This window comes from Mustela erminea, chromosome 11 (genome assembly GCF_009829155.1).
Source record: "Mustela erminea isolate mMusErm1 chromosome 11, mMusErm1.Pri, whole genome shotgun sequence".
NCBI classification, from domain to species: Eukaryota; Metazoa; Chordata; class Mammalia; order Carnivora; family Mustelidae; genus Mustela; species Mustela erminea.
In genome coordinates this window covers 53,269,336-53,295,190 of record NC_045624.1, presented here as the reverse complement: position 1 = coordinate 53,295,190, position 25,855 = coordinate 53,269,336, and the positions used below count along the sequence as shown (strand labels likewise).

Sequence of the window (25,855 nt, the reverse complement as noted above, 5' to 3'; positions counted from 1 at the left end):
AAACATTTCCATACTAAGGTAGCTGTTCTGCATAGTACTGGAAGGGAAAGAGAATGAACCACACGGATATCAGGAGAAGGATGCTCTAGGCAGCAAAAAGTACAGAAGTTTGAGGAAAGAGATAACAGAGATAAAAGAGATAACAGATAACGTTGGTATCTGTTAGAGAGCCTACCTTCCAGAAGCAGAATTTGCAAGGGGAATTGTAGTAGTTGAAGAAGCTTGGGAGGGACTGAGGACACATATGTGGGATTGACATTCTGTGAACTTGGGTTTTTACCATGAGGTGAAGTGGCAGCCAGACACTCTCTGCTCAAAGGCCAGCCCTACTGAGTATAAATCAGAGGTGGGCAAGGAGGTGGTAGGAGGTCCAGAGACCTTTGGGACATAGTTTTAATAATTTAGGTGATAATGGCTTGGGTCAGACGGTGGGGATAGACGGCGTCATGCTGGATATATTCTGAAGGCAAATATTCTGGTCGAGCAAACAGGATTTGCTGTGATGAATCAGGGGAGAGAGGGAGGTCAAGGATGAGTTCCAGTTTTTTGGTCTGAGCAGCTGGAAAATTGGAGTTTGCCTTTACTGATATGGGGAGAACTGTGCTAGGTGGATTTTGTATGGAAAAGAGAGGCTTTGGGTGGTTAGGCCATGTTGGTTAGAGATACACGCCCAAGGGAAGATTTCGGGTAGGCTGGCACTGCAGCCAAGGCTGGAGTTTGGGCTAGAAATCCAGGCCAGGGACCTAAACTTGAGAGTCAGGAGTATGTATGTCATATGTGAAGCCATGGACCTTGATGAATTCACATAGGGATTAATTAGAGATCCAAGGACTGACCTTGAAGTCCTCTCTGAAGCCAGGGAGAATGGGAGGGTCCAGCACAGGATGCTGATAAGGAGGCCAGTGAAGCAGAAGGAAAATTCAGAGAGAGGCTGTCCTGGAAAGCAAGCCAAGAAGACATTCCAAGGAGGAGGAAGCATTTGACTTTGTCCCATCCTGATCCAGGACCTGAAAATGAGGGCCAAGGTTGGCAGTCAGATATTGCACCATGGACGCTGTTGGTGACTGTGACAGAGCTAACCTGGTACAAGGGAAGCCAGAATGGAGTGGCTGACGAGAAGGGGAGCGATGGGATCCAAAAGCTACTCAGCTCCTGAGGAGCTCCGAGCTGGCAGAAACTGAAAACTCCACAGTGCCTGGGGCGTGTCAGGAGGGGGAGGATTTTATTTTTAATGTTGGTTGGTCTTTCCCAGTGATGGTATGTTGACCGGAATGATCCAGTAGAGGGGAAATAATTGTTGGAGGAAAGTCCTGGAAGGAAAGGGATTTCATAAATACATGTGGAAGTTGGCTGTAGATAGGAAATTGGAGAGTTCATCTGTAGTAACAGGAGGGAGGGGGGCCAAGGACAGGAATGTGGTGCTCACAGGGGGGTAGCTCCGATTAAGGTGATGTGGGGAAGTTCATTTTTGATTCTTCCTAAGGGAAAAAGGATGGGGAACAAAAGAATACAGTTTGTATTTCTTTCTGAGCATGTTTATTATATGGAATTATTTCTGTAGATCAATGCAGTCCTCAACCATGACACTCTCCTTTGGGCAGAGCACCAACACCCCTCACCCCTACCCCACACCCCCATACCCCCACACCCCTACCCACCCCTACCCACCCACCCACCCCACCATCACAAAGCACCATAGTCAGGGGTTTGCCCATGGTGGAGGTCAAAAACCAGGGTTTTTAGTCTTGTGTCTTCCAGAAACCACGCCTGAATTTCCTCATGTGTAATGTAAAGACACTTTTCTCTAGGCTAACTTTCAGTAACAGAATGAGCAATGGACTTACGGTTTTTCTGCTGAAATAGACTATAACCAATTATGTAGTTTAATGTTCCAGTATCCTTCACTTCCTCAAGAAATACTTCAAGCGAGCCTCTTATGGGCCCAGTACCAATTTAGCTTCTTGAGATACTTGAGTGGACAGAATAGGGACCCTTGCTTCTGTGGTGTTCCCATCCTAGTGAGGAGAGAGATGTCAGAAACAGTGGATGTGAGGCAGAGGTGGTAGAAGTGGTTGAGTGCTGCGGAACAAAGAGGAAACGAGAGCAGGGTGCAGGAGTTTCTGACGCTGGGCTCGGGGTTGGGGGGTGGGGGTTTAAACAGGATGATCAGGATGAGCCTAAAGGAGAAGGTAAGATGAGAGCCAAGTTACAGAGTCAACACAGCGGGCGGGTGGGAAAGGAGTGTTCCAGACAGAGGAAATGGGCATCAGGGAGGAAGGTGCTGGGTGTTTGGTGCGAAGCCTGAAGGCGAATGCAGCCCCTGCTCAGGGGTGTAGGGGGGTGCAGGGGACAAGGAGCTCAAGTCAGATGCTCAGACGCTCATGGGCCATGAGGAGGGGTGGAGTGGCCCGGCACTTCAGGGAAGTCCTCACGGGCCTTTGTACAGACTTTGGCTTTTACTCCGGGCTCCTTGGGGAGCTCGTTGCAGGACTTGGAAGAGAAGAGAGTAAACATGATCTAACTTTGATTTGGAAGAGAGTCCAGCTGTCATGTTGAAACTCAAGCACAGGGGAGGCGGGGGTCTGGGGGGGTTACCATGACTGTAACCTAGGTGACAGAGGCGTGGCATCTGGCTGTAACCTAGGTGACAGATCCCTGGTGTCCGGACTGGGGTCGTGAGGATGGAGGTGATTAGGAATGGTCGGATTCTGGATATATTTTAAGTTGAGTATAACAAATAGAATCTCCTAACAGGCTGGATGTGGAGCTTCATAAAAGGAGGCTTGAAGATTATTCTAAGAATTTGGTCCCCTCAGAGAATAAGGTTGGAGTTTTTCCTGCTAATAAATGGACTCAATTCTTTTTTCCTCAAGCCAGAAACTAAGCACCTCTGGAGTCCTTGTTCTCAGTATGAGAACAGAGGAGAGGTTCCAACTTGAGAGAAGTCAACTTCAAAATAGGGTTGGAATGATTGTTTCTAGAAGTTGTATCTTTGTGATTTCCTCCTGTCCCTGGGATCAGTCCATGATTTTGAGCCTGGCTGTCAGACTTCCTCTGAGGAGTGTTATTTGGGGGAAAGCTGTGGAAATACTGCAGAGGGTAGGTCATTTCTGTCTTTTTAAGCTGCACCCTGTGTGGCTGAGGGGATTCCAAGGGATAGTTTGCAGGCAGAGTCTAAGATGAAGAGAGAAGAATGGAACCCTGAAAGATTAGGTTTGGAAGGGACCTGAGCCATGCCTAAGTGACCCAAAGCTCTTCTTCCCTTTTCCTCTTTATGTTAAATTGTTGAAAATAAAACAATCCCTATAAATGGCACTGCAGTATATAAACTGGATATCTTGGGATGGAAAAGTATAAACAGGGTGCCTGGGCAGCTCATGAGTTAAAGCCTCTGCCTTCGGCTCAGGTCATGGTCCCACGGTCCTGGGATCAAACCCCACATCGGGCTCTCTGCTCAGCAGGAAGCCTGCTTCCTCCTCTCTCTCTGCCTGCCTCTCTGCCTACATGTGATCTCTCTGTCAAATAAATAAAATCTTAAAAAAAAAAAGTATAAACAGTGAGGCAGTCACAGTGATATGTTTAGAAGAGCCCTACCCTGGGCGGGGTGGTGATCAAAAGGTCCTATTTGTAGTCCTAGCTTGGGTGCTAACTTCCTAGCAGTGTGACACTTGGTGTGTTTTAGGTCTTTATTTTTATACCTTTCTTTTTTTTTTTTTTTTAAGATTTTATTTATTTATTTGACATAGAGATCACAAGTAGGCAGAGTGGCAGGCAGAGCGGCAGGCAGAGAGGGAGAGAGGGAGAGGCAGGCTCCCTGCTGAGCAGAGAGCCCGATGTGGGGCTCGATCCCAAGACCCTGAGATCATGACCTGAGCTGAAGGCAGCGGCCTAACCCACTGAGCCACCTAGGTGCCCCATATTTTTTTACCTTTCAAATGAATAAACTTTTCATTTGAATGGTCTTTAAGGATTTTTTTTCCTAGGTGTAAGATCTATACTTCTCCTTTCTAGTGACTACAAAGGATCCAGGTCTGTTCTGTACAGATGACTAGGATATCTACTGTACAACATGCTCCAGGGGTGTGGGCCACATATACTACAGATATATACAGATGTGAATGGTTCCAGCTAGATAGGCAAGACAGCATCCTTAAAGGGAGGGGTCCTTAAATTTGTTGAGGGCAAGATATCCCTCTAAGAACTTTCCAATCTAGGTCCCATTTTATCACCTCTATAGTTGTGGTTCTTGCCTGTAACACATATCTTTTGAATCGTGGATCATACATCCATAGCAGCAAATGATCAAAGAAAAGGCAGAGTATCATCTACCTTATCATCAGCCCTCATCCAAGTGTCTCCTTTGCTCTGTGATCTCGTTTCTGCCTTGGGCATCTGCCCCTTGGACTGGAGGGACTATGTAACCTTTACCACTAAAAAGGTATCTCTGGAATCTACCCTTGCTGCCCACCTGACCTTTTTAAATCTGTGTCCCTAGTCCTGCTACACCATATGCTCAGCCTCCAGCAGTCCTAAACAGTATTCATGTCTGACCTTGTCATGCCCTATCGACCTATTCATTACCCATACTCTTGGGAGATGTCAAGGTAGAAGAACTTAATACTGTTGAAGCACAAAGGGAGCTTTGCCTTCACCAGCCTGGTTTTTCTCAAGCTGAGTTACTGTTCTATAGGCTGCTTATAGGTGGTTTGCACAAAGTGTTTGTCATTTGGTTGCTTGTTTTGGTTCAACCAAGTTAAGCTTTCAATAGTAGCACAGTGAATCTCCCAGAAAGGCCTAGACTACATAGCACTTTGCAGACTATGTGAGTTTGGATATTCCAGAACAGTGTTCTCTGAAAGACCATTTTGGGAAACCTCATTTACACATAAGGCCATGGAAGACAAAGCCCAGGGCCACACAGAGTTCAGATAGAGCAAGAGCTGGAGCCTACATCCAGAACATAGAGAATGCATTAAAAAAAAAACCCAAAAACCCCTCTATCTCTAGTACATACTTGAAGAGAGCATTTTTCATTATGATTTTTCCTTTAAAGGATGACTTTTGAATGTATGTTATAGTTGATCTAGGTGTTACAAAATCCTGCTGAGATAGTTACTGTTCAGCTTCAGGCTCTGTGACCTGGCATTTAAATGTTCCTGTCTCATGCACAGAAATGCAGTCACTTCTTTAACAAAACATTTCAGTGGAAAGCTCTCATTTTTGTAACCACTATAGTTGATACCCCTCTGTTACTATTTATGTTTTAGGAAAATAGGAAGCTCTTCAAAGCCAATCCTTCTCTGGATACCTGGAAGATTTATGTGGAGTTCATCGATGACATGGTGGTAGAAGGCTTTTTTCAAGCCATCATGCATGACTTAGACTTCTTTCTGATGAATACGGAGAAACAACTGAAAGCTGTGCCATTTTTTCAAGTGCAGATGATCTTAATGCCCCCTGAGATTCTCTTCAAACCTTCTCTAGAAAGAGAGGCAGGGGATGGCTTCTACGATCTCGTAGAAGAAATGCTGGGCAGCAGTTGTAGGATGTCTGCCCAGATGGAGCGAGTGGCTGCACATCTGGAAATAGCAACTTATCAGGTATTGTCCCCGAAAAAGCATGTGACCTTTGGTATTAATGATTGAAACATAACTGGAGATAATGGGGAGCACATGGAAAGGAGAAGTGGGAAAAAACCAACAACACAGTTTATGAGTTCACCAAGTACTCTCCCTTTGACAGATGGCCTTCAGTGATGTTACCTTGCTTGTGATTGACAAAGTGAGGTGCGTTCTAATGAATGTTTGATTTTCCTTTCATTTAGAATGACATGGAGAATATGTTGGGCCTGGTAGAGGTCAGGCAGGAGATCATGAAGAGAGTGGCAGATGTCATCAGCAAAGTCCTGGACTTCAGAAACACCCTGGACACGTACGCTTACCTCTGGGTTGATGACCGAGCTGAGTTTATGAAGCATTTTCTCCTGTATGGCCAGGGGGGGTCATCTGAGGAAATGGACACTCACGCACTTGAAGAAGTCCTTGAACAACCACCGAGTCTGGAACAGTTCAAAGAACAGGCAAGGAAAACCCTCAGTGTTCCCTGTAGTTTCTCCTGTCTGACTGAACTGTCCAAGGACTTTTTTTTTTTTCTAATTATAGATTGACATTTACGAAGCCTTGTATGTTCAGATGAGCAAGTTTGATGACTTCAGAGTGTTTGATAGTTGGTTCAAGGTGGACATGAAGCCTTTCAAAGTGAGCTTGCTGAACATTATTAAGAAATGGAGCTGGATGTTTCAGGAGCATCTTTTGAGATTTGTCGTAGACAGGTAACCTTCTCTGCTTTTGGGATTTGGAATTACAACTCTTAACACCTGACTGCTTTCTGAAGCTGAGACATAAATTTTAAGAACATTAAAACTACCACTTTCTTAGAGATAGAGTAATGTTTAGAAAGAATCTTATATTCATTGTTGACTATCAGAAGTCTTCTGAAGGTTTTAATGTGTTTACTTTGGGTTTGTGTGTGTTCATGTACGTATATGTTTGTGTGTATCTATATATGTATGTACTAGTCTGAATGAGCTCCAAGAATTTATAAAGGATACAGATGCTGGACTTCAGAGAGATTTAAGTGAGGGTGATCACGATGGTTTAGTTGATATCATGGGGCATCTTCTGGCAGTAAGAAACCGACAGAGAACTACGGATGAACTCTTTGAACCACTAAAGCAAACCATCATACTCTTGGAGAACTACGGCCAGAAGATGCCTGAGCACGTCTATATTCAGCTGGAAGTAAGTGTCATGGTTAAGTACCCAAATTAACATACATTGGGCACCTCCTTTGGCCAAGTTCTTCATGTGACCTCTCTGAGAACATCCTAGAACAACCTATACTGGAGACAACTGTTGGCATTCTGCAGGTTAAGAATCTGAAACTTAAAGAGATATAATATGTTTTTCAAGGTCACACAAGTCATTTCAGCCTGGATGAACCTAAGTGTGTTTTATGCCAAGATATTCCATCTCAACTGCTGTGCCTGTTGCCTTCTTGCTAGGATGTATTTAGCGAACGGCCTTGGGGCTGCTCCTTGGAGTTCCCCAGCCTTTCCTCCCAGACATGAAACATGCCCCTGTTCTTTTTCATTGAAAGCTGCTTCTCAATTGAGAAGTGTCCTAGTCTTCAGAAACATATCATGGACATTTTAATAAAGAATAAAGAAAGCCCAAGTGACGGAGAAATCACTGTTTTCTAAATAGGAGTTCTGTGTTGTCCTCCTGTTTCTATGCTCTAGAAAGTTGGTGGCTGCTCTGTGCCCAGTGACAAGCGAAGTCTTTTTAGTTTGAACTGGAACCATGAATCAAAATCTCATAGGTTTCTCTCTGCACACCTGTGTGGAAGATGTATAGATCATATATTTCCATTCTCCATCAGCTTCCAGCCTGGGCTTACATTTAACTTGGCAAGTGTGAGCAGTGGACACATTCAATACAAGAAAAACTTGTATTAAATCCTAGTTCAGTGATTCGAACCTGGAACCCAAGTACAGTGTGAGGCCATCCCATCTGCTTGCCTCCGAGCATGCTTCCTCTTCCGTAAACTCTCTCTCCAGACGCCTCGCTTCTAAAATGGGTATGGTCTCCAGCTTCCCACTTCTTTGTTGAGGTGAAATTCACAGTTCACGTGCCATGAAAGTAATCCTTTGAAAGTGTGTGACATTTAGTATGGACTTAATACTGTGTAACCACCACCTCTGATCTCTAAACATGTTCATTGCTGTGACAAGAACCTCTACATCCACTAGCCATCCTTCTGCATTCTTCCCCACTCTTGCCCTGCCACTGGTCCTTGCTGCCCCCAATCTTTGCCTGTATCTATGCATTTACTTACTCTGGACACTGCACATAAATGGAATTATCCAGTCTGGGGTATTTTGTGTCTGGCTTCTTTCACTTGGCCCAGTATATTGGAGGTTCATTGGTCTTGTGGCATGTAAATGCCATGTTCATCTCGTGTTTGAACACCGGCTCATTGTGTTTGCATCAACCACAGCTTGTTAAGCTTTTCATCGGTTGATGGACATTTGGACATCTGGTGGTTGCCATCTTTCGGTGATCATGAATAACGCTGCTGTGAGCAAGGGTTCACAGGTGTTTATTTGGGTATTTGTTTCTTTTTCTTTCTTGCTTTCTTGCTTGCATGCTTGCTTTCTTGCTTTTGTATCAGTTTTCAATTTCTTCTGTAACACAGTAGTGAAATGCAGGGTCTTGGAGTGATTCTAAGTTGCCAAACTTTTCACAACTGCTGCTGCCTTGTGTAACTCCTGTTTTGTTTTGTGAGGATGAAATGCAACAGTGTATTTACAGGTGGAATCTTTTGAATCTGGGGACTATAAAGAATTAATACAGATGAATTACTCAGTTCTCTTTATGAAACTGTCCTTAGATCTGAAATCCACTTAGACACAGAGATGAGTTGTGGATACATAGCTACATAACAAGAGTGAGAGATGAAATGGTATAGGGCACAATGTAAACATTTGTTTTTAGAAAGCTCTGGATATTCTTTGAGCCAGGTCTTGGACCTTAAAATAGAGAAACGAGTAGGAACACAGGTCATGGATACCAGGGATTTTAACTACAGCTAGAATTTGTACTGTAAGAGTTTGGCTACTTACGTGAGGTTAATGAATTATTGAAAGCGTTAGGGTTTTTAATATTTCAAAAGTGGGCCACACTTCTAGCTATGTGTGTGCCTCCATCAGTAATTCAGGCTAGTCAAGAGAAAAAATAAGACTCAGAGGCAATGCACATTTCAGTTGGAGGCTAACAGTGCCCAAATTTTATTTTTATTAAAGCAGTTTGTGATAGTTAGTGTTTCTTCTTCATAATCGTTAGGAGTTAGCAGTTTCATTTCCCTTATACTTGCCTGTGTTGGGTTCTGTGCTAAGAAGCCCCTCGGTGTGGCTGTGTCCTCACTCCCTCTCTACGATACAGTCTGGAAGCAGGATTAAACTTTAGTGTATAGATTTGTATCAAGTCCCTTCTTGTTAGGAAGCCTTCACTGATGGCCTCTAGCCTATGAACCCCAACTCGTTGCCCTCCGAGCACTCTTCTACCCCCAGCCTGCACTGGTCATCTTACCTTGCAGGATCTCAAGGATCTCGCCCTAGTTTCTGCCTTCTAGAACCCAGTCTTGTCTGGGTTCTGTGCTACCTCTTTGGGGGAATCCTATCATTTAACTTCAGAGATTGTCTGATCTGTGGTTTTCAAGGAACATCTGTTTGGATCAAGTGGAGGCTTATTTGGAATCCCTAAACAAGAAGCAGGTAATAGCACGTTTACTGTGTCAGTCAGGATTAAGGGGTGTGACCCAGGGATGTGACCTTTGTACCTGTTACTCCCCAGGGTCCAGGAGATGGTTAGGTTCCTGGGCTCAATTGGAAATGCGAAGTGAGAGTGCAGAGATGAGGGTGTGGAGTTTGGATGAGAAGGGTAGAAAAAGGAGATAAAGGACTAGGAGGGTTTAAAGCCCAGGTCTCTTGGTCTCTGTTCTGTTTCGGTAATTCCATCAGGAATGTCGCCTTCCAAGCATTCTGTCCCATAGAATAGTTCGTGGGTGCTTCTCATTGACTCTGACAAATTGCAAAACAATTTAAGTGGAAGAACGTGTTTTATCTTTCCAGTACCCCTCCCCCACACGGATACAGTTGACACTTAGCACGGCGTACTCTTCATAATTGGCAGCTACTCAATCATTCATCAAATATTTATCGAGGCTTACAAAATAGTCTTTAGAACCTTTGTTTTTGCACTTGAGCTACACAAGTAGAGTCCCCTCACTATGGGTGGTTTTGTATGACAGAACAATTTCAGTGTCCTAGGAGATCACCCAGAGAAACAATGCTTTGTTAGTCTGGGCACAAGGAATGCTTTTCAACAGCATGTATGCACAACGGCTCTTCAAAGAAAATAATTTGCTGTTGTCCTGTTTGCATTGTAGTCAGGCAGTGCAGAGCTGAGTTGCTACCTGAACTATTTATTGCTGCTTTTGTCCTACATCAAGTAGAAATTAACCTTCCCTTCCCTTGGCTTCTCTTCACTTCGGAAATCCTGGTTACTTGCAATGAACCTGACCTAAATGCTCGAATTCTCTGTCAAGACAGAGTACACACAGAGCTTTGGAAGCTAGAGGAAAAGGCAGGAGATTAACTTTACGCCTTCCTCTGTGCCCCCACCAGATTCAAAGCATCTTTCTTCACTTGCTAAATTGCTAAACCCGGCTCCCATTTCCACTTGTTAGACAGCTGGGAAGTCCTTTCTAGAGCCCCTGAATTTCATTCCCTTAACAGCAAAACAGTTTGGAAATTGATGTGTATTTGGAAAAGACTTCCTGTATTCTGCCATAAATCTTACGCCAGAGGACAAATCTGGCTTATGCTTGGAAGAGATGAATCCCATGGTGCCAGTGGGTCAGCCTGGCCGGAGCCTTTAGCCACTTGCATCTTTCTGGGGATAAAATCCTTCTGTTCCAGAGGAATGTGGAGATGTCATGGGTTAATGTATAGAGGTGGGAATAATTAAATCCTGGGGACTTCATTTAATGCAGTCGCTGAAGTATTTTCCCATCTGTACCTTTGTTTCTGTAGGAATTACCCGAAAGATGGGAAACTACCAAAAAGATTGCAGTGACTGTTAGACATGCTGTCTCGCCTCTCCAAAATGCAGAAGTCACCCTCATAAGGAAAAAGTGTACTTCCTTCGATGTAAGCAAGCTACCAAGTTTTAGGGGTGTTAGGTTCGTTTTCTCTTTGTTTTAGAGAGAGTTTTTACAAGGGTGACTGAAGCTGCTGTTGGTAATTCACCTTCAGTGTTTTCTGCCCTCATCAGCGGAAGCAGGCCGAGTTCAGAGAGAGATTCAGACACTACGCTCCTCTCAGTTTTCATGCAGAAAATCCGTACACAGTGCTTGATAAGGTAATGCTGATCTCAGTTGTTTTTTGCTACAATAGCCCTTGTAGAAAGTCGGATTAGACCCTGACTTACTGAGATATTTTGCCTTAGTTTGGCACTTAGGTAGGCAGTTGAGAATTAACTGTTAGAAACCGGGTTATGAACCGTTCACTCCAGTAGTATTTTAAATCATGTCTCTCAAAATGACCATCATTATCAAAGTGATCACGATAGTGAAAGTAACAACTATTTTTAAGTACTTACTATGTAAATGTGCCAAGAACTTTAGATGTATTGCTTAAATATGGTTTTTATAATATTCCTATGATGTAGTTTCTCTTCTTTTCAGATAAATCATCATGTGTAGTTGAGTAACATTGGGGATTACATGGTGGCAGAATAGTATTAAAATGCTAGCTGTCCAAATTTTTTTTAATCAGGAATTTTATCCTCTATTATTGTTGGCCCTGTGATACTTTCCTAGCGACTTTTAACCATAGCGAAGAAAGCCCATAACTTAACTTTTAACTTGGGATACGAATATTATGGAGTCATCCAGCCCTAGTTTCTAATGAACTGCTTTATTGTCGTTGCCTATAAGGATGAACTTAATGGGCATACAACCCAAAATGGTGAGTAGTTCACACGAGGCTTGAAAAAAATGTATTAAAAGATTATTAGAAAAATAACACTTTCATTTCTTTAGGAATTCTTAACCTAGGAGCCAAAAAGAGCAATGACCGTGAAGTTTAGATTCAGGAGCGGTGCAGCTTTCTGAGATCTTCACGGAGGCTGCCATCCTGTTTTTACTCCAGAGAGAGGCTTGACTCCTTAGACTGGTAGAAAACTCAAGCGCAAACAGCTTGTACCTCCCTGTCTCATGTTCTGGGTTGAGTTTAGTTTTATCTGCTTTATGCTCTTTCAGAAAGCACCGTACTGGAGCAGATCTCCTCCTGCACTTGGCTGTAGAAAACTGGTTAATGTATGCATTGTGGGTTAGAATATGCTAATAGAGTTGTGGGGTTTTTAAAGATTCTGTCTAAATTGCAGGTGGTCCGAACAGATTGTGGAAGGGGAGGCATTTTTACTTGAGTAACCAATGTGCTGTATGTAAACATTTACTACAGATATTTATTGAATGCTACCTTTTTTCATGCTGTAATGTAATGGTATAGAGTTAAATATTTAAAAGTCAAGAGATATTTATCTTGATACCTACAGAAAGTGTCAAGGGATGTTCTGAATATAGTAGGACTGGGGTACCTTTATTTTGAAGTTGTTTGTGTGTGTGCGTGTGTGGGTCTGTGTGTGTGTGTGTGTGTGTGTGCGCGCACACATGCACGCACGCGCTCACGTATACACCTAATACTTACTGAAGCAGATTCATCCAGAGGCATGTATCTGCTTGTTCTGGGAGGGTGTGGTAGACCCTTGTACTCAAGGCACCTCACTCCACCAGACAAAAACCTTTGACCCTCCAGAATCAAAGGGAGTAGTATGGTGAATCTCTCCTTTATAACTCGTTCTGTGGTAAACTTAGATTATGTGCTTTTGTTTCCTCAAAGCCAAAGACATAGGACACACTTGAATTAACATAACTAGGTGTGTATATTTAGGAATAAGTTAGTATAAGAAATGGAAAAAATGCTGACTGGAAGGGCTGTTGACTTTGGGGAGCATGGTACTCTAGATGATTCAAAGAATCCTTCATTAAAGCAGTTGCCAAAACACATGCACGTTTGTGCAACCTGAAATGCATTGCTGAGCTCCCCAGAAAAGAAGAGGAAGCTCCTAAAGGGCAGGCAGGGAAAGAAATGGAGGAGCTAAATCGAGGGTGGAAAGCAGCAGCAAGCATAGAAGCCTGCACCGCTGCGGGGGCGCATGCAACGTTTCACACCACAGGGACAGGGAGATGCTTGGGAGCATGAGCACTGGTTACCTGGGGGGCCTAAATGACCATCAGAAGCAGACAACAGTAACTGTGTTATCTATCCAAGGTAATAAATTAAATGTAGTATTTATGCAGGGTAATGCTTACACAGTAGTAGGAATCAATGAATTTCCCACAGCCTCATGAATATATATAAATGTGCCTCAAAAATAAAGATGAATTGGAATGTCTTAATACAGAGTATAAAATTATTCACATAAACTTCAGAAATAAACTTTAATATTTTAGTATTTAGCAGTGCATACATAGGCTATTAAAAAAAAACAGGAATATTAAATAAAAATTAGGTGGTTAATTCTATAGTGGGAAGGAGGGGAATAAAACTGAGGAGTCCATTAAAAGTGATTGATAACATAGCCCTAAGCTGGATGGTGTGCGCACACACCCTTTGATGTTCATGGGATTTTCTTTCCTCCCAGAAAATGGGTGAAACTAAGAGAATTGTGGTTCTTGTTTATAAAGGTGTGACTTACAAAAATGAAATCCGTAACTCCTATAATGAAAGAAGATGAAAGTGCTGATACTCCTCTTGGCATAGTAGGGAATCAAGAGTTAAAAACTGATGAAGCAAAAAGGATTAAGTATGAGTATTTAAATTAAAAAAATCAGAAGAACTAAAGTAATAGTTGGGTATTGAGAGGAAGATGGGAGAAAATATAAGTGGAAAAATAAAGTCAAGTTTTTAGTTTATTTTTTTTTTTTTACAAAGCCGGTAACCTATCGTAGTGGCTCAATTTGGTAAATGAAGAAGGAGTGGCCTGTGCACAGAATCGAGAGTTAGAGAAATGGCGCCCAGAAGAACTGGAGAGAGAGCAAGCTGCTTCTGCCCCACCGCCTCCTCCGTGCTCTTCTAATGTGGACCATGTGAATACACTGCTATGTTCATAAAAACTAAAATTAAGAGTTGGCTTATCGAGAAAGAAAAAAAGACTCCACTTACGTTTGGCACAACAGACTCTCCTCCATCGCTGGGATGATAGACCAGTTGGGGGAAAGATCGTCGTACAGTGAAGCTTCTCCTCATCTGCTGTCTTTAGCTCCAGGGTTATATTTCGTGAATTCTCTTCAGTACAGTTTGTGCGGTTGATAATCTCTAGGATATTTTTTAGATCCGAAACTTTTTTAAAGAAGTGGTTGCTTCTTCAATGGACGCTCTAGAGCCTCACCGTTGGCTCTCTAGGGCCGAGTCTCCAGCTGTACAATGAGAATCGGGAAGACAGTTGTCCCAGACGTCTGTTACCTGAGCAAATTTTGTTGAAGCAGGCGTGGGGACATGATTGCTGGCATGATTGGGTTGCTGACTAGTCTCCTCTCACTTTCTGAGTAGCCGTGAGTTTCCTCATCAGAACCCTACAGTTTACCAATAATTACACTGCCAGCTTCTTTTAATTTTCATTTTAAAGTAGAGGTTGCAAATGTGGACCTAGCCAGAGGTTCACAGAGCTGTGTGGCTTCTCTCTCTATGGCCGTTCACTGAGCGTGAAGGGTGTTGAGGTACGTGTGTGTGTGTGTTTTCTCCTTAGGCAAATCAAGAGCTTGAGGCATTGGAAGAAGAAATGTTACAGATGCAAGAATCGACCCACCTTTTTGAAGTGGCTCTTCCTGAGTACAAACAGATGAAGCAGTGTCGCAAAGAAATAAAATTGCTCAAGGGCCTCTGGGATGTCATTACTTACGTTACAGTAAGACACTGCCTTTCTTTTTTTTTTTAATAGTTCTTTTGTATAAATAGGCAATTGTTAGTATCTATCTCAGTCTTTGGGGGCTTTATACTGTGAAATCTGTGGGCATTATAGTCTCCTCCCCCCCGAATTAGAATTGTCTATCCCTATGAGAAGATTCTTCTCCGAATTATCATTTGTTTTCTTTTTGGATCTGAATGAAACTGTATAGAGAGTTGACTGCTTCAGATTCTTTTCAGGGATTATGTAGGGTATAAATGAAAATAACACGTAACTATATACTACATGTATATGGTGACCTGTGCGTGCAAATTCATGTATACACTCCTACCTACATGTATGTGCGTACGGAACAGACCTGACTGAAGTTAATTTGCATGTTGTTAATTAAGTCCCAAACTTAAGTGAGTGAGTTCTGGGGAACCAGGTATATTGCAACACGTATTATACATAATTTGAAGTTAGTCGAAAGCCATATAGAAATGTGTTCAGGGACATAGAATATGGTCAAGAAGTTAACGAGCATTTTGTCAATAAGGGACGAACACTGTCTTATGGAAGCTGATTTCGTGTTACATGAAGAATTTCAAAACCTGGTATTTAATGATAATACACTTATCAATTCAGAGTCCTCAGGATTAAATGATAATGATAGTATGTAAACGGAATTTGTCACTGCTGCTGGAAATTAATACATCATAATGTTTTCACCTTAAGTTTGACATGTCCTGACAACTTTTTTGTTTTGCTGATAGGGAAGTTTTGACAAGTGCAGTTAATATTTAAATAATTGACTTTTCACTGGATGATGGAATCACTGTGTATCATCAGTTTATGTATTTTGCTGTGGAGACTTGCTTTCACCAAATGTTGTTGACACTTTTATCTGCTTGTGCGTTTTCAGAGAAGCATTGATAATTGGACTAAAACCCAGTGGAGACAGATTAATGTGGAACAGATGGATGTAGAACTCAGAAGGTTTGCCAAGGCAAGTTCCATAACTGTCGATTACAACCATTTCTCTTTCTCAGCCCCACCTCCTTCCATCCTGCCTAGCCGAGGATCTGGTATGTTGGGCTGCGTGTCCTTATTTACTTCAAACAGGATGATAGGAGACAGTACTTTTTTTTTTTTTTTTAAATCCTGAGCCAGTTGCATTTCTAATCAAGCCTGCCTTTTTGTGAATGAGTGGATGAAAGCATATTAGGGCAAATGGATTCATGAGTAGCAGCTATGATCTTGAACTTCCTCTGGCTATCTAGAATGGTGGATGTTAAGATTTAAAGTACTGGGGCTAAGAGGTTAAGATTATGAAAACTTTTGAGTCCTTTCCTTGGCAAACATCATTTTATATTCAAATACAGCTTTTGATTCTGGGATTTGGGGCAATAATTGAAGCATGCCACTTGGGAATATATATGGAATACTGGGATCTTTGTTCTTGTTGACTATTCTGCTATCCCAAAGGGGCTCAACATATACAGAACAGAGCTGATTTGAATATAGTGCTTTGATGTCTAGTCACGTGCCCTCTAAAGAGGGTAGAACCTCTTCGGATAAAGCCAAAATGCACAGAAGTGAAAGCTAAAAATTGGCAGGGCCTTTGCTTTTTTTCTCAGAACATGTTTGCCTCAACTCATGAGGTTTCCTCATGGGATACCGGCGAGAGCCTGTGAGTAAGAAACCAGTGTCTCCAAGTGACTTGTAGGCAGAGGACTTGTGATAGACAGATGAGTGGATCCTTTTCTATTTCTCTGGCTTTAGCCCTTAACCAATGGGCTTAAATTCTTCTACTCTTTCATAATCTAGGGAAAGGTACATTTATTCTTTCCTGGAACACAAATTATGAAATGTACTAATATATATGGGTTTTTTTTTTTTTTAATTTAGGAAATCTGGTCATTAGATAAGGAAGTCCGTGTGTGGGATGCTTATGCTGGCCTGGAAAGCGCGGTGAAGGAATTGGCGGCCTCCCTGAGAGCAGTCATGGAGTTACAGAGCCCTGCACTCAGAGAGAGGCATTGGAACCAGCTGATGAAGGCCACTGGGGTCAGTTTTCTGGGTCTTGTTAATTATTTTTGTGACTGTGAAGTGTTATACCTTGGTTTACATTATTCATCTGGGATGAAGTGAAAAGACTTCAAGTCAAATGGGGGAGGTCAACTCCTCAAGATAGAACCAACAGACTGATCATGCAAAGATCCTCCTGCATCCCCCACTGTGAACTAAATGTCATCCCCTGACCCGTCCCAGCCCACTCCCCACCCCAGTTCATACACTGAAGCCCAGGTCTCTAAGGTGAGGGCATTTGGAGGTGGGGCTTTGGGGAGATCATTAGCTCAGGAGGGTAGAGCTCTCATGAATGGGATTAGTGCCATTAGAACCAGATGGAAAGACTGGAAATTTCTACCCTCAGCCATGTGAGGCTACAGGAAGAAGACAGATATCGATAAACCAAGAGAACCTTCCTCAGGAACCCGTCCACGCTGGCACCCTGGTGCTGGACTTCCAGCCTCTTGAACAGTGAGCAAGTAAATAAATGTTCATTGTTTAAACCACCCCGTGGATGGCATTCTTTACAGCAGCCTGAGCCAAGACACCCTCCTTTGGTCTTTTACAGACTCTGTAACCTCAAAGACTCTTAACCTCTCCCTACTTTGCGTTTTGTTTTTTATTACTACAGTGAGAGGATGCTGTGTGCTCTCATACATCAGAGGATTCTCGTAAGCATCGAGTGAGAGATGTGAAAGCCTTGTATAGAGCACAGCGTGGCCACAAAGAACAGTAGTCGCAGGCTGGGGAGAGCCGGAGAGGCTGCAGTGACCAAGAAGCAGGGACTGGGTATTAGCAGCTGTGGGACAGGAAAGGGCTTTCCTGTAACCACCAAAGCAGAGTCAGCTCCTCAGGGGTGAGGGTTGTGGTTGGATTTGAGCACTTAGGAAGAGTAGAGAGCTTCTTAGCAAATACTGGGGTTGTGGGGGTGGTGAGGGGCAATAGTCAACAAGATGATGAGGAAATAAATGTGAAATATTTTGTCACATGGTAAATATGAATAATGATGCTATGAGTAAGGGTATTTTTTTTGCAAGAAACTCAGATTAAATTAGTGAGAAAACTAAGTTAAATCACGGAAGCAACTGGGAATTATGTCCAGTGAATAGAGTACTTGAGGAAGAAAAGACAAATGAGCTACTCCCTGATTCCTGGGATTTCAACCAAATTAAAATAAATGAACATGTGATTCTCTTTAAAAATGGGTTTTGTGAGCAAAGAGGTAAGAAATGAGCTGACGAAGGATATGAGACAAAAGAAAGTAGTGAAGTATGAACGTGGCCTAAGCCTTAGCTTCTGGTGGGTGATGCCTCAGTAACTCTGAGGTAAAAAACAGTAATCGTTCCCACCTTCTAGAACCAGAGGTTGCTCAGCACCTGACTTGAATATATTTAGCTGTGATTCAGCCTTCTGGCCATCAGGCACAAGAACCATTACTACACGTTTAATGTAAATTCTGCCCTTTTCTCTTCCTAATTAGGTCAGATTTTCAATCAACGAAGCCACAACTTTGGCAGATTTGTTAGCATTGCGGTTACACCAAGTGGAAGATGCCGTCCGAAGCATCGTGGACCAAGCCGTGAAGGAGCTGGGGACAGAAAAGGTGGTGTCTTGGGGCTGTTCCCGGTTACACTGAACTAGTTCTGTGCAGTAGCTCCTGAGACTCAAAAGTCCCCGTGCCATGAGTGTGTGGACACCTGAGGCCCGTTTTCTCCTCTGCTGCTTGTGTGTGTGTGTGTGTGTGTGTGAGAGAGAGAGAGACAGAGAGACAGACAGACAGACTCTGGCGGGGAAACTAAATCCTCCTAAACAGGAGGGTGGGCCCAGTCGTTGGTGACAGCGGGTGCTGGTGGTGGTGGGTGCCCGTGATAGCAGAGAACACGCCCTGTCATTTAGTTTGTTGCAAGCACTGCTCCGAGTGCTTTATATGATTTCATTTGATTCTGAGGTTGGTAATACTCTTGACCCTGTCTTACAGATGAGGAAACTGGGGTGCAGTGTGGTAACTGACTCACCCCAGTTCACATCGCGTCTCCAAGCGCGACCAGGCTCCTGAGGGCTGACACGTACAAGATCTCTGTTAACCCTTTAGATGAGTTTTGGAGTCCCTTTCATCTCTGGCAGTCTGTGTCAGTGAAGGATGTAAAACTCAGATCCAGCAGAAGTTTGATAATAGAGTGATGCTTGTTTTTGTGAGATGGAATTCATTCTCTGAACATCATCACCATGAATTATTTGCAGGAAAATAATGAGGCCAATAATATTGGATAATGGTTTTTATTTATTTATATTTTTTTTTAGAATTTCAGAAGGTTTTTTAAAAATTTCACTTGATAGCCTAGATGTTCATCACAAAATAAACTTCGGTGCACATAACTTAATGCTGTTTATGTCTAGGCTATTACTGAAATCAGTCAGACCTGGACTTCCATGGAGTTCTCTTATGAAATTCACTATCGGACTGGCATTCCATTACTAAAATCCGATGAACAACTTTTTGAGACTCTGGAGCACAACCAAGTAAGATGGGTGTTTTGATTATAGATTTTTTTCTTTTAAGTGGCAATTTTGGGCTTTTTCCAAGTGCCAGTACTCAGTATTTATTCATTCATCAGGTGTCTACTTGTCCCAGACTCTGGGCATGGTACTATTTGGGATCAAAAGGTATGAGCACTTATTCTCAAGGAACTTGGACTTGAGCAGGGAGACAGATGGTAGGGCTCCAAGGGATCTAAGAAGTGACAGAGAGGTTTTGTGTTGGGGAGGGTAAGAGATTCAAGGAGAGCGTTGTGAGTTGGGCTGGTAAATCAGTAAAGAATGATGATCAGAGTCGGGTGTTTGGGGCACTGGGGACAGCAGTGGTTGTCAGGGGCTGGGGAGTGAGGAAATGTGGAGATGTTGGTCAAAGGGCACGCATTTCCAGGGATAAGATGAGTAAGTTCTGGGGATCTAAGGTATAATGTGGTGACTACAGTTAACACTACTGTATTGTCTACTGGAAAGTTATTAGGAGACTAGATCTTATTACCACACCCGCAAAAGTTATTCCATGAGGAATGGAGGTGTTAAGGAACCTATTGTGGTTACCATTTTGCAATATATATATATGTATTCAGTATCACATGGTTCACTTTAAACTTCATGTAACATGTTGATAATAGCTTAATAAAATCAATTCTGGGGGAGAAGAGTCAAATGTACTAAGTAGTTAGAGGTGAAAGAGAATGAAAAGTGTCCTTTCTACTCAGTGACTTTGTGAGATTTCAATGTCAGAGAATGGAGAGAAGTGCTCACCAGACTGCTTGCCATCCATGCTTGGTAGTTGACAGAGAGGGAAGGAAAATGGAAGCCGAGAGCTTAGGAAGCTGCAGAGAAGTTGCTTTTATATTTTCAGTATTGGGGAAAAGGTATTTATAACCTTGCAATGGTTAATAGGCAGGGACCTCAAGGAGAGAATGAGAGAAGGAAAAGGAATAAAATTTAATTCTTAAAGCTGTACCCTGGAGCACAAGGTTTTTTTTCTGCCTGTGAAGAGATATATGGTCTTCTTATAGAAGATACAGGAAATGCAGTTGCTTGTATTTCTCTCTTTTTTTTTTAAACATGTCAATATGAGTATTTAATGCCATCAGTTGATCTCTGTAGCCAATACTGAATGCCTGTTCCAGGTATTGCATGGTAGATCATAGGAATCCGGGAGTCAACAGAAGAGGTATGGTCCCTCCCTCATGGTACTTGCAGTCTACCAACTGACCTAGTACTTCAAGCTCTTTGTCTTTCTCTTAGGTTCAGTTGCAGAGTCTACTTCAGAGCAAGTATGTGGAGTATTTTATTGAGCAAGTGTTAAGCTGGCAAAATAAATTAAACATAGCAGACTTGGTCATCTTCACTTGGATAGAAGTCCAGCGAACTTGGTCTCACCTGGAAAGCATCTTTGTTTGTTCAGAAGATATTCGAATCCAGCTCGTGAAAGATGCTAGAAGATTCGATGGAGTAGATGCTGAATTTAAGGTTCACAGCAGATACTGTTTTGTATCCTAGCAGTTTTCCAAACCATCTGAAAATCTTGTAAAGAACCATGATTTGGGGTATCGTATTTATAAAAATACATGGTTGCATTTTAGGAAGGTGAAGCAGGAAGCTCGCTCTTGTGAAAGCTCAGACAGTAAGTGTTCTAGGCTTTGCAGTTGCGTATGGTTTCTATCACAACTAGTCAGTGCTGCCATTGTAGTGTGAATGAAAACAGACACTATGTAAACAAATGGGTGTGGGTATGCGCCAATAAAACTTTATCAACACTGAAACTTGATTTCTTAGAGTTTTTATGTGAGAGAGAATATTAAGCTGCTTTTAACTCTTTTCCACCAATTAAAAATATAAGAACCAGTTTTAGTTTCTGGCCACACAAAAAGCAGCAGCAGGCCCAATACTTTCCTTAAGCCCTGCACTAAGGTGCGATAACATTAATCTTCATGAAGTAATACTGCGGAGGGGATGCCGGTAACAAAACTATTAGTTACTTGTTTGTTGATTTTATAAGGGCCAAAGAAAACACCCAGAGATGCACGTGTGATCATGATGAATGATTTGAAATCCTTTCAGTGAAGAATAATGGCTATACTTTTTCATATAGAAATGAGGAATAGCCTTTTTTTTTCTTTTCTAAAGAACACCCAGAGGAATCCTATTTTAACTCCAAAGGAAGAAAAAATAGACCATTCAGCGTTCATCCCCTTTTCATATGTCAATGTCCTGCTTAAGATTCTGGGTTCTCTCTCTCCTTATTCTTTTTGTTCGTTTGGACCCAGAATGGTCGGAATTCCCATCGAATTTATTTTGATAAAAACTGTGTGATTCTACTTTGTTTTGGATCTTCATTTAAAAGCTTAAAAGGAGATGTGGCTAGGCCTGGTGTTAGAAGTCCCTTTAACCATACTTTCTTAGAGCTTGTTCTTCATTTTTAAATGCCCCAAAGGATGAAGAATTGAGGAACGTAATTTCTAATACCAATGGTTCCATCTTACATTTTCATACAGGAGTTAATGTTGAAGACAGCTAAAATAAAGAATGTTCTAGAAGCAACATGCAGACCTAATCTCTATGAAAAACTTAAAGATTTACAGTACAGGTAAGAATAAAACTATAAAGTGATCAATTTGTCGTAATTTTATGAGATTGCTTTCAAGTATCTTACAGTATCTAACATCGTGTTATTGTAGGTAGACCTGTATTAAATTACTATACAGTTTTGCTTAGAGCTGTCTAGTTGCCTTGGACATAATAGATGGTGTGTATATAATGTAAACGAAATACATTTCTCTTGGCTGAAAAGACTACCATAGTAGTAAAACTGGAATATTATCAAGAGAACTGATATGATTGATTGATTACTTTTTATTGAAGTATCCTACAAATATTTATTAAGCATCTACTCTATTCCAAGAACTTGGTTTGCTCTTAATGATTGCGAATTGTTTATTTTGTATATAGTTTATACTAGAAATTACCCTTAGAAAGCCTGTTAGTACTTAGGTAATCCTTAAGGGCCATTTGTAATTTCTAACCCAGAAATCTACATAGCTAATGGTGGTTATGATATTCTGGCTTTTGATTAAAAAGAGGCAGTCAGCTACTGAAAGAAGAGGTTTATGCAGAATTCTGATCACTTTTTATTGCAAGGTAGAAAAGAGCTCTAGATAAAAAATATTACATAAGCAAAATTATTGCATCATCTGTAGGCTCTCTAGATATAAAGTTACCCATAAGTTTTAAAGGGTATTTCTATAGAAGTTAATTCTTTCTTTTTTTTTTTTTTTTTAGAAGTTTATTTAAGTTATCTTTATACCCAGTGCAGGGCTTGAACTCATGGCCCTGAGATCAAAATTCACATGCTCTTCAGACTGAGCCAGCCAGGAGCCCCAGAAGTTAATTATTTCTTAGTGATCTTGGGGGCGTGTGGGTTCTGCCTCTGGATCATCTCTGCCAAGAATGATAAAGCAGAAATGATTCTGAGTCCTAGGATGCCTCTGAATACCAGAGAGGGCTGAAGCCATGTGTGTTTTGTAGGCATTCAGTGGGTAAAGGAAGACCTTGAACCAAAGACATCTTAAATAATGCATTTAGTGTTGAGGAGGAGTGATGCCGAGCCTAGTTGACCTTGCTGAGTAAGAGTGTATTTAAGAAAAGTGACGAGTGGGGCACCTGCGTGGCTCAGTTGGTTAGGCATCCGGCTCTTGATTTCACTTCAGTTTGTGGTGTCAGGGTTGGGAGATCGAGCCCCACATGAGGCTCTGTGCTCTGCTGAGAGTCTGCTTGAGATTCTCTCTCTATTCCTCTGTCCCTCCTCCTATGCTTTCCTGCTCACTCTCTCTCAAAATAAATCTTATAAAAAAAAAAAAAAGGGAGTGGTATCAACCTAAGTCTAACCTCTGTTTAGCCTCAGCCCATGGTGTGGTGTCTGTGCGCACCTGTCTCCTACTTGACAATATTTGTAGATTAGTCACGAGCAAGATGATGATCAAAGCGGAGTGAGGCTGCGTGTTAGGCAGTGAGCTTATTATGGTGAGTGGACAGACGGGAGGAGCTGGTGTTAGTTTTGTTGGTGTTTTAACAACTGAATGTGAAAGAGAGGCTTAAAAAGCGTTTCGATTCCCATAGGCTTTCTCTCTGTGAAAAAGCTCTCGCTGAGTACCTGGAGACCAAGCGTGTGGCTTTCCCGCGGTTCTATTTCATCTCTTCTGCGGACTTACTTGACATTCTCTCAAAGGGAGCTCAGCCTAAGCAGGTAATGTATATATTTTTGAAGTGTCATATTTTACTATATCAGCTAAGGAATGCTACAGTTTCTCTGTCGTTGTCAGATGCCACCTACGTAGCTTGTCACATGCGTCAGGAACTAGAAAATCAGCAATAAAAATTCATAATGCAGCAACAGAAGGATGTCAGAGCTGGTGCTAAAGGAACCAAGTCCATGGGGCATCTGGGTGGCTTGTTCAGTTAATCGTCCAACTGTTGATATCAGCTCATGTTTTGATCTCAGGGTCATGAGTTCAAATCCCACACTGGGCTACATGCTAGTTGTGGAACATACTTAAAAACCAAAACCAAAACCAAAACAAAACTATATCCTCAGTAAAGGGAAAGGGTATCAAATGTGCAAGGCTTAGTGACCTGCAGGAAGTTAGTAGAAGAAACATTGGCTCTAAATCCCCAGAATTCCGAGACAAGGGCTGGAGCAGCTCTTGCCTGGTTAGCGGCTTTCCTAGCACAGAATATCTCCCTTGGAACAAGGGATGTCACAATGATGATGTCAAACTGGTCCTCAGTGGTGCCAGAGGTGGACAGGCGCCCAGTTGTGCACCTCATCAACCTAACCCTCTCATGAAACCCTACTTGTGCAGGAACAACAGCCCACCCATGACAGTATTTAAAGCAAACAAAAGCAGTTGCCATCTGCAGTCATCTGAATGCTCAGATCACAGAACAGACGTGGTTCCATCCCAAAACCCTCCTTCCTGCAAACTTTGAGAGGCTGTCGCCTTTGACTTGTGTCTCTTCAGTTTCTGACATTCACTGAGGTAGTTCTGGGGTGACAGCTGACAGGGGCTCTTCCTTCTAGAACAGACCGTATAGAAGAGGATGATAATCCCTGAAGCTGTGCTTTATTGTTGAGGATTTCTCTTCATGATCTTTCTCGAGATGTTTTTATGCATAGTCTTGGGACCCAGTAGTTTTGCTGAATTCTGCTCTTCTTTGGACACAATATCTTGATTCTTTCTCTCCCATTCATCATTTCTCTTGGAACCTAACTTTGGTGGGATGGCTTTGCTGTCCAAGTGCAATCATGCTATTGATGACAGACTTGTTCATCAAACTTGGGCAACATTTTTGGGGTCAACCCTCAGTCATGGTTTCCTATATCCATGCTAACTTCCAGATGGCCTTGTGAATAAAATCCCTCCGATTTCATTGACTAACAACCTGATATATCCATCTCCCATTATGTATCACACAACTGGTTGTTTGGGGTGTTTTTTTTTCCTTGAATTAGTCTCAGAGCTGTCATAACATTTGCATGACCAGCAGCTGGACCCTTGAGCATGATAGTGAGGTAGAAGGTATCATATTCCATTACAGGTCTATGTTCCTGAAGATTTGGAAATCCAAAATACTTACAATTCTGAATTCTCAGTGTGAAAATTAGAAGGGCTGGATAAATCTGTAACTGGGATAACATTGTTTTGCCTTTAATTACATTCTTTAAACATAATAAATGTTTGTATGATTGGTTTATCGAACGGCGTTAATTACAGAGAGTATAGACATGAAGTTTTATTTTCTATGACTATTAATTGCAAACGTACCCTGTCGAATCTCCTTGAACTGAGTAGCAAACCACTTAAGAACACTTGGGGTAGGTATCCTACATCCCGGTCTCTTTTCCTTATTTTAAAAATAAAACAACAGCAGCAGCAGCAACAGAAAACAGCTCAGCAAGGTCTAGTTACAAATCCAGTCTTACCTCTGTATGGAGGCTAGGCTTTCACGGAATAAATTTGGAGGTGGCAAGGAGATACCGATTATTTTATTAGCTATCCCCTTCCCACCCATTTGTCTTGGAGAGGAAGTGGAGCTACCATCTGTCAGTCACTTGCATTTCTTAGTACTCACTCTTGATTCCTTCACCAGCAGTGATGGACTTTTCTCTGCCCTCAACAGCAAGCATCTACGTGTTGGGTCTCTTGTGGAAAATGGGTGTCGGGCCTCAGGGGACAGAGAGGAACCTCCTAGGGGATGTATACTACACAGTCAACTCTGTCTTGGCACTTCCAGTTATTGCTCTGGGCAGTGAAATCCGCCATTGGCTTACATCTTCTCTTTCTTTTCTACCTCAGCAGGCGGCCAGCAAGGGACATCTCACAGATGGACCTCTGGCAGTCACCTGTAGCTTCTATGAGGGATTCTCCCACACCTCTCTCACTTGATGACTCAAGGATGGGGGCTGAGCAAAGCAGTCCTTCACCTGCCCCATAAGGAGTGAGGAAAAGCCACAGCTTCCCCTCATGGGCTGAGAACTTGCAGCTGTGAGAGGGTCACCTCTTGTCCCCTCCATTCTGCGGTCCTGGCTATAGAAAGGGCGGATGGCAGTAGACGATGGTAAGGGGCTGAGCTGTGGTTTACAGGCCCTGGAGGGACTAAGCTGTCCCGACCCG

At 42.4% G+C, this 25,855-nt stretch overlaps 1 protein-coding gene across 1 annotated transcript in view; it reads left to right on the top strand.

The window, feature by feature from the left end:
* The window catches only part of DNAH11 (dynein axonemal heavy chain 11), a 324,465-nt gene that overhangs the window by 62,168 nt on the left and 236,442 nt on the right, over window positions 1-25,855 (top strand). The window contains exons 15-28 of the mRNA XM_032305983.1: window positions 5,268-5,600; window positions 5,825-6,079; window positions 6,162-6,331; window positions 6,578-6,800; window positions 10,655-10,771; window positions 10,896-10,982; window positions 14,433-14,591; window positions 15,496-15,579; window positions 16,482-16,640; window positions 18,124-18,246; window positions 19,041-19,163; window positions 20,430-20,654; window positions 21,680-21,771; window positions 23,301-23,427. Of these exons, the coding sequence (XP_032161874.1) occupies window positions 5,268-5,600; window positions 5,825-6,079; window positions 6,162-6,331; window positions 6,578-6,800; window positions 10,655-10,771; window positions 10,896-10,982; window positions 14,433-14,591; window positions 15,496-15,579; window positions 16,482-16,640; window positions 18,124-18,246; window positions 19,041-19,163; window positions 20,430-20,654; window positions 21,680-21,771; window positions 23,301-23,427 (2,277 nt within the window). The remainder of the gene's footprint in view (window positions 1-5,267; window positions 5,601-5,824; window positions 6,080-6,161; window positions 6,332-6,577; window positions 6,801-10,654; window positions 10,772-10,895; window positions 10,983-14,432; window positions 14,592-15,495; window positions 15,580-16,481; window positions 16,641-18,123; window positions 18,247-19,040; window positions 19,164-20,429; window positions 20,655-21,679; window positions 21,772-23,300; window positions 23,428-25,855) is intronic.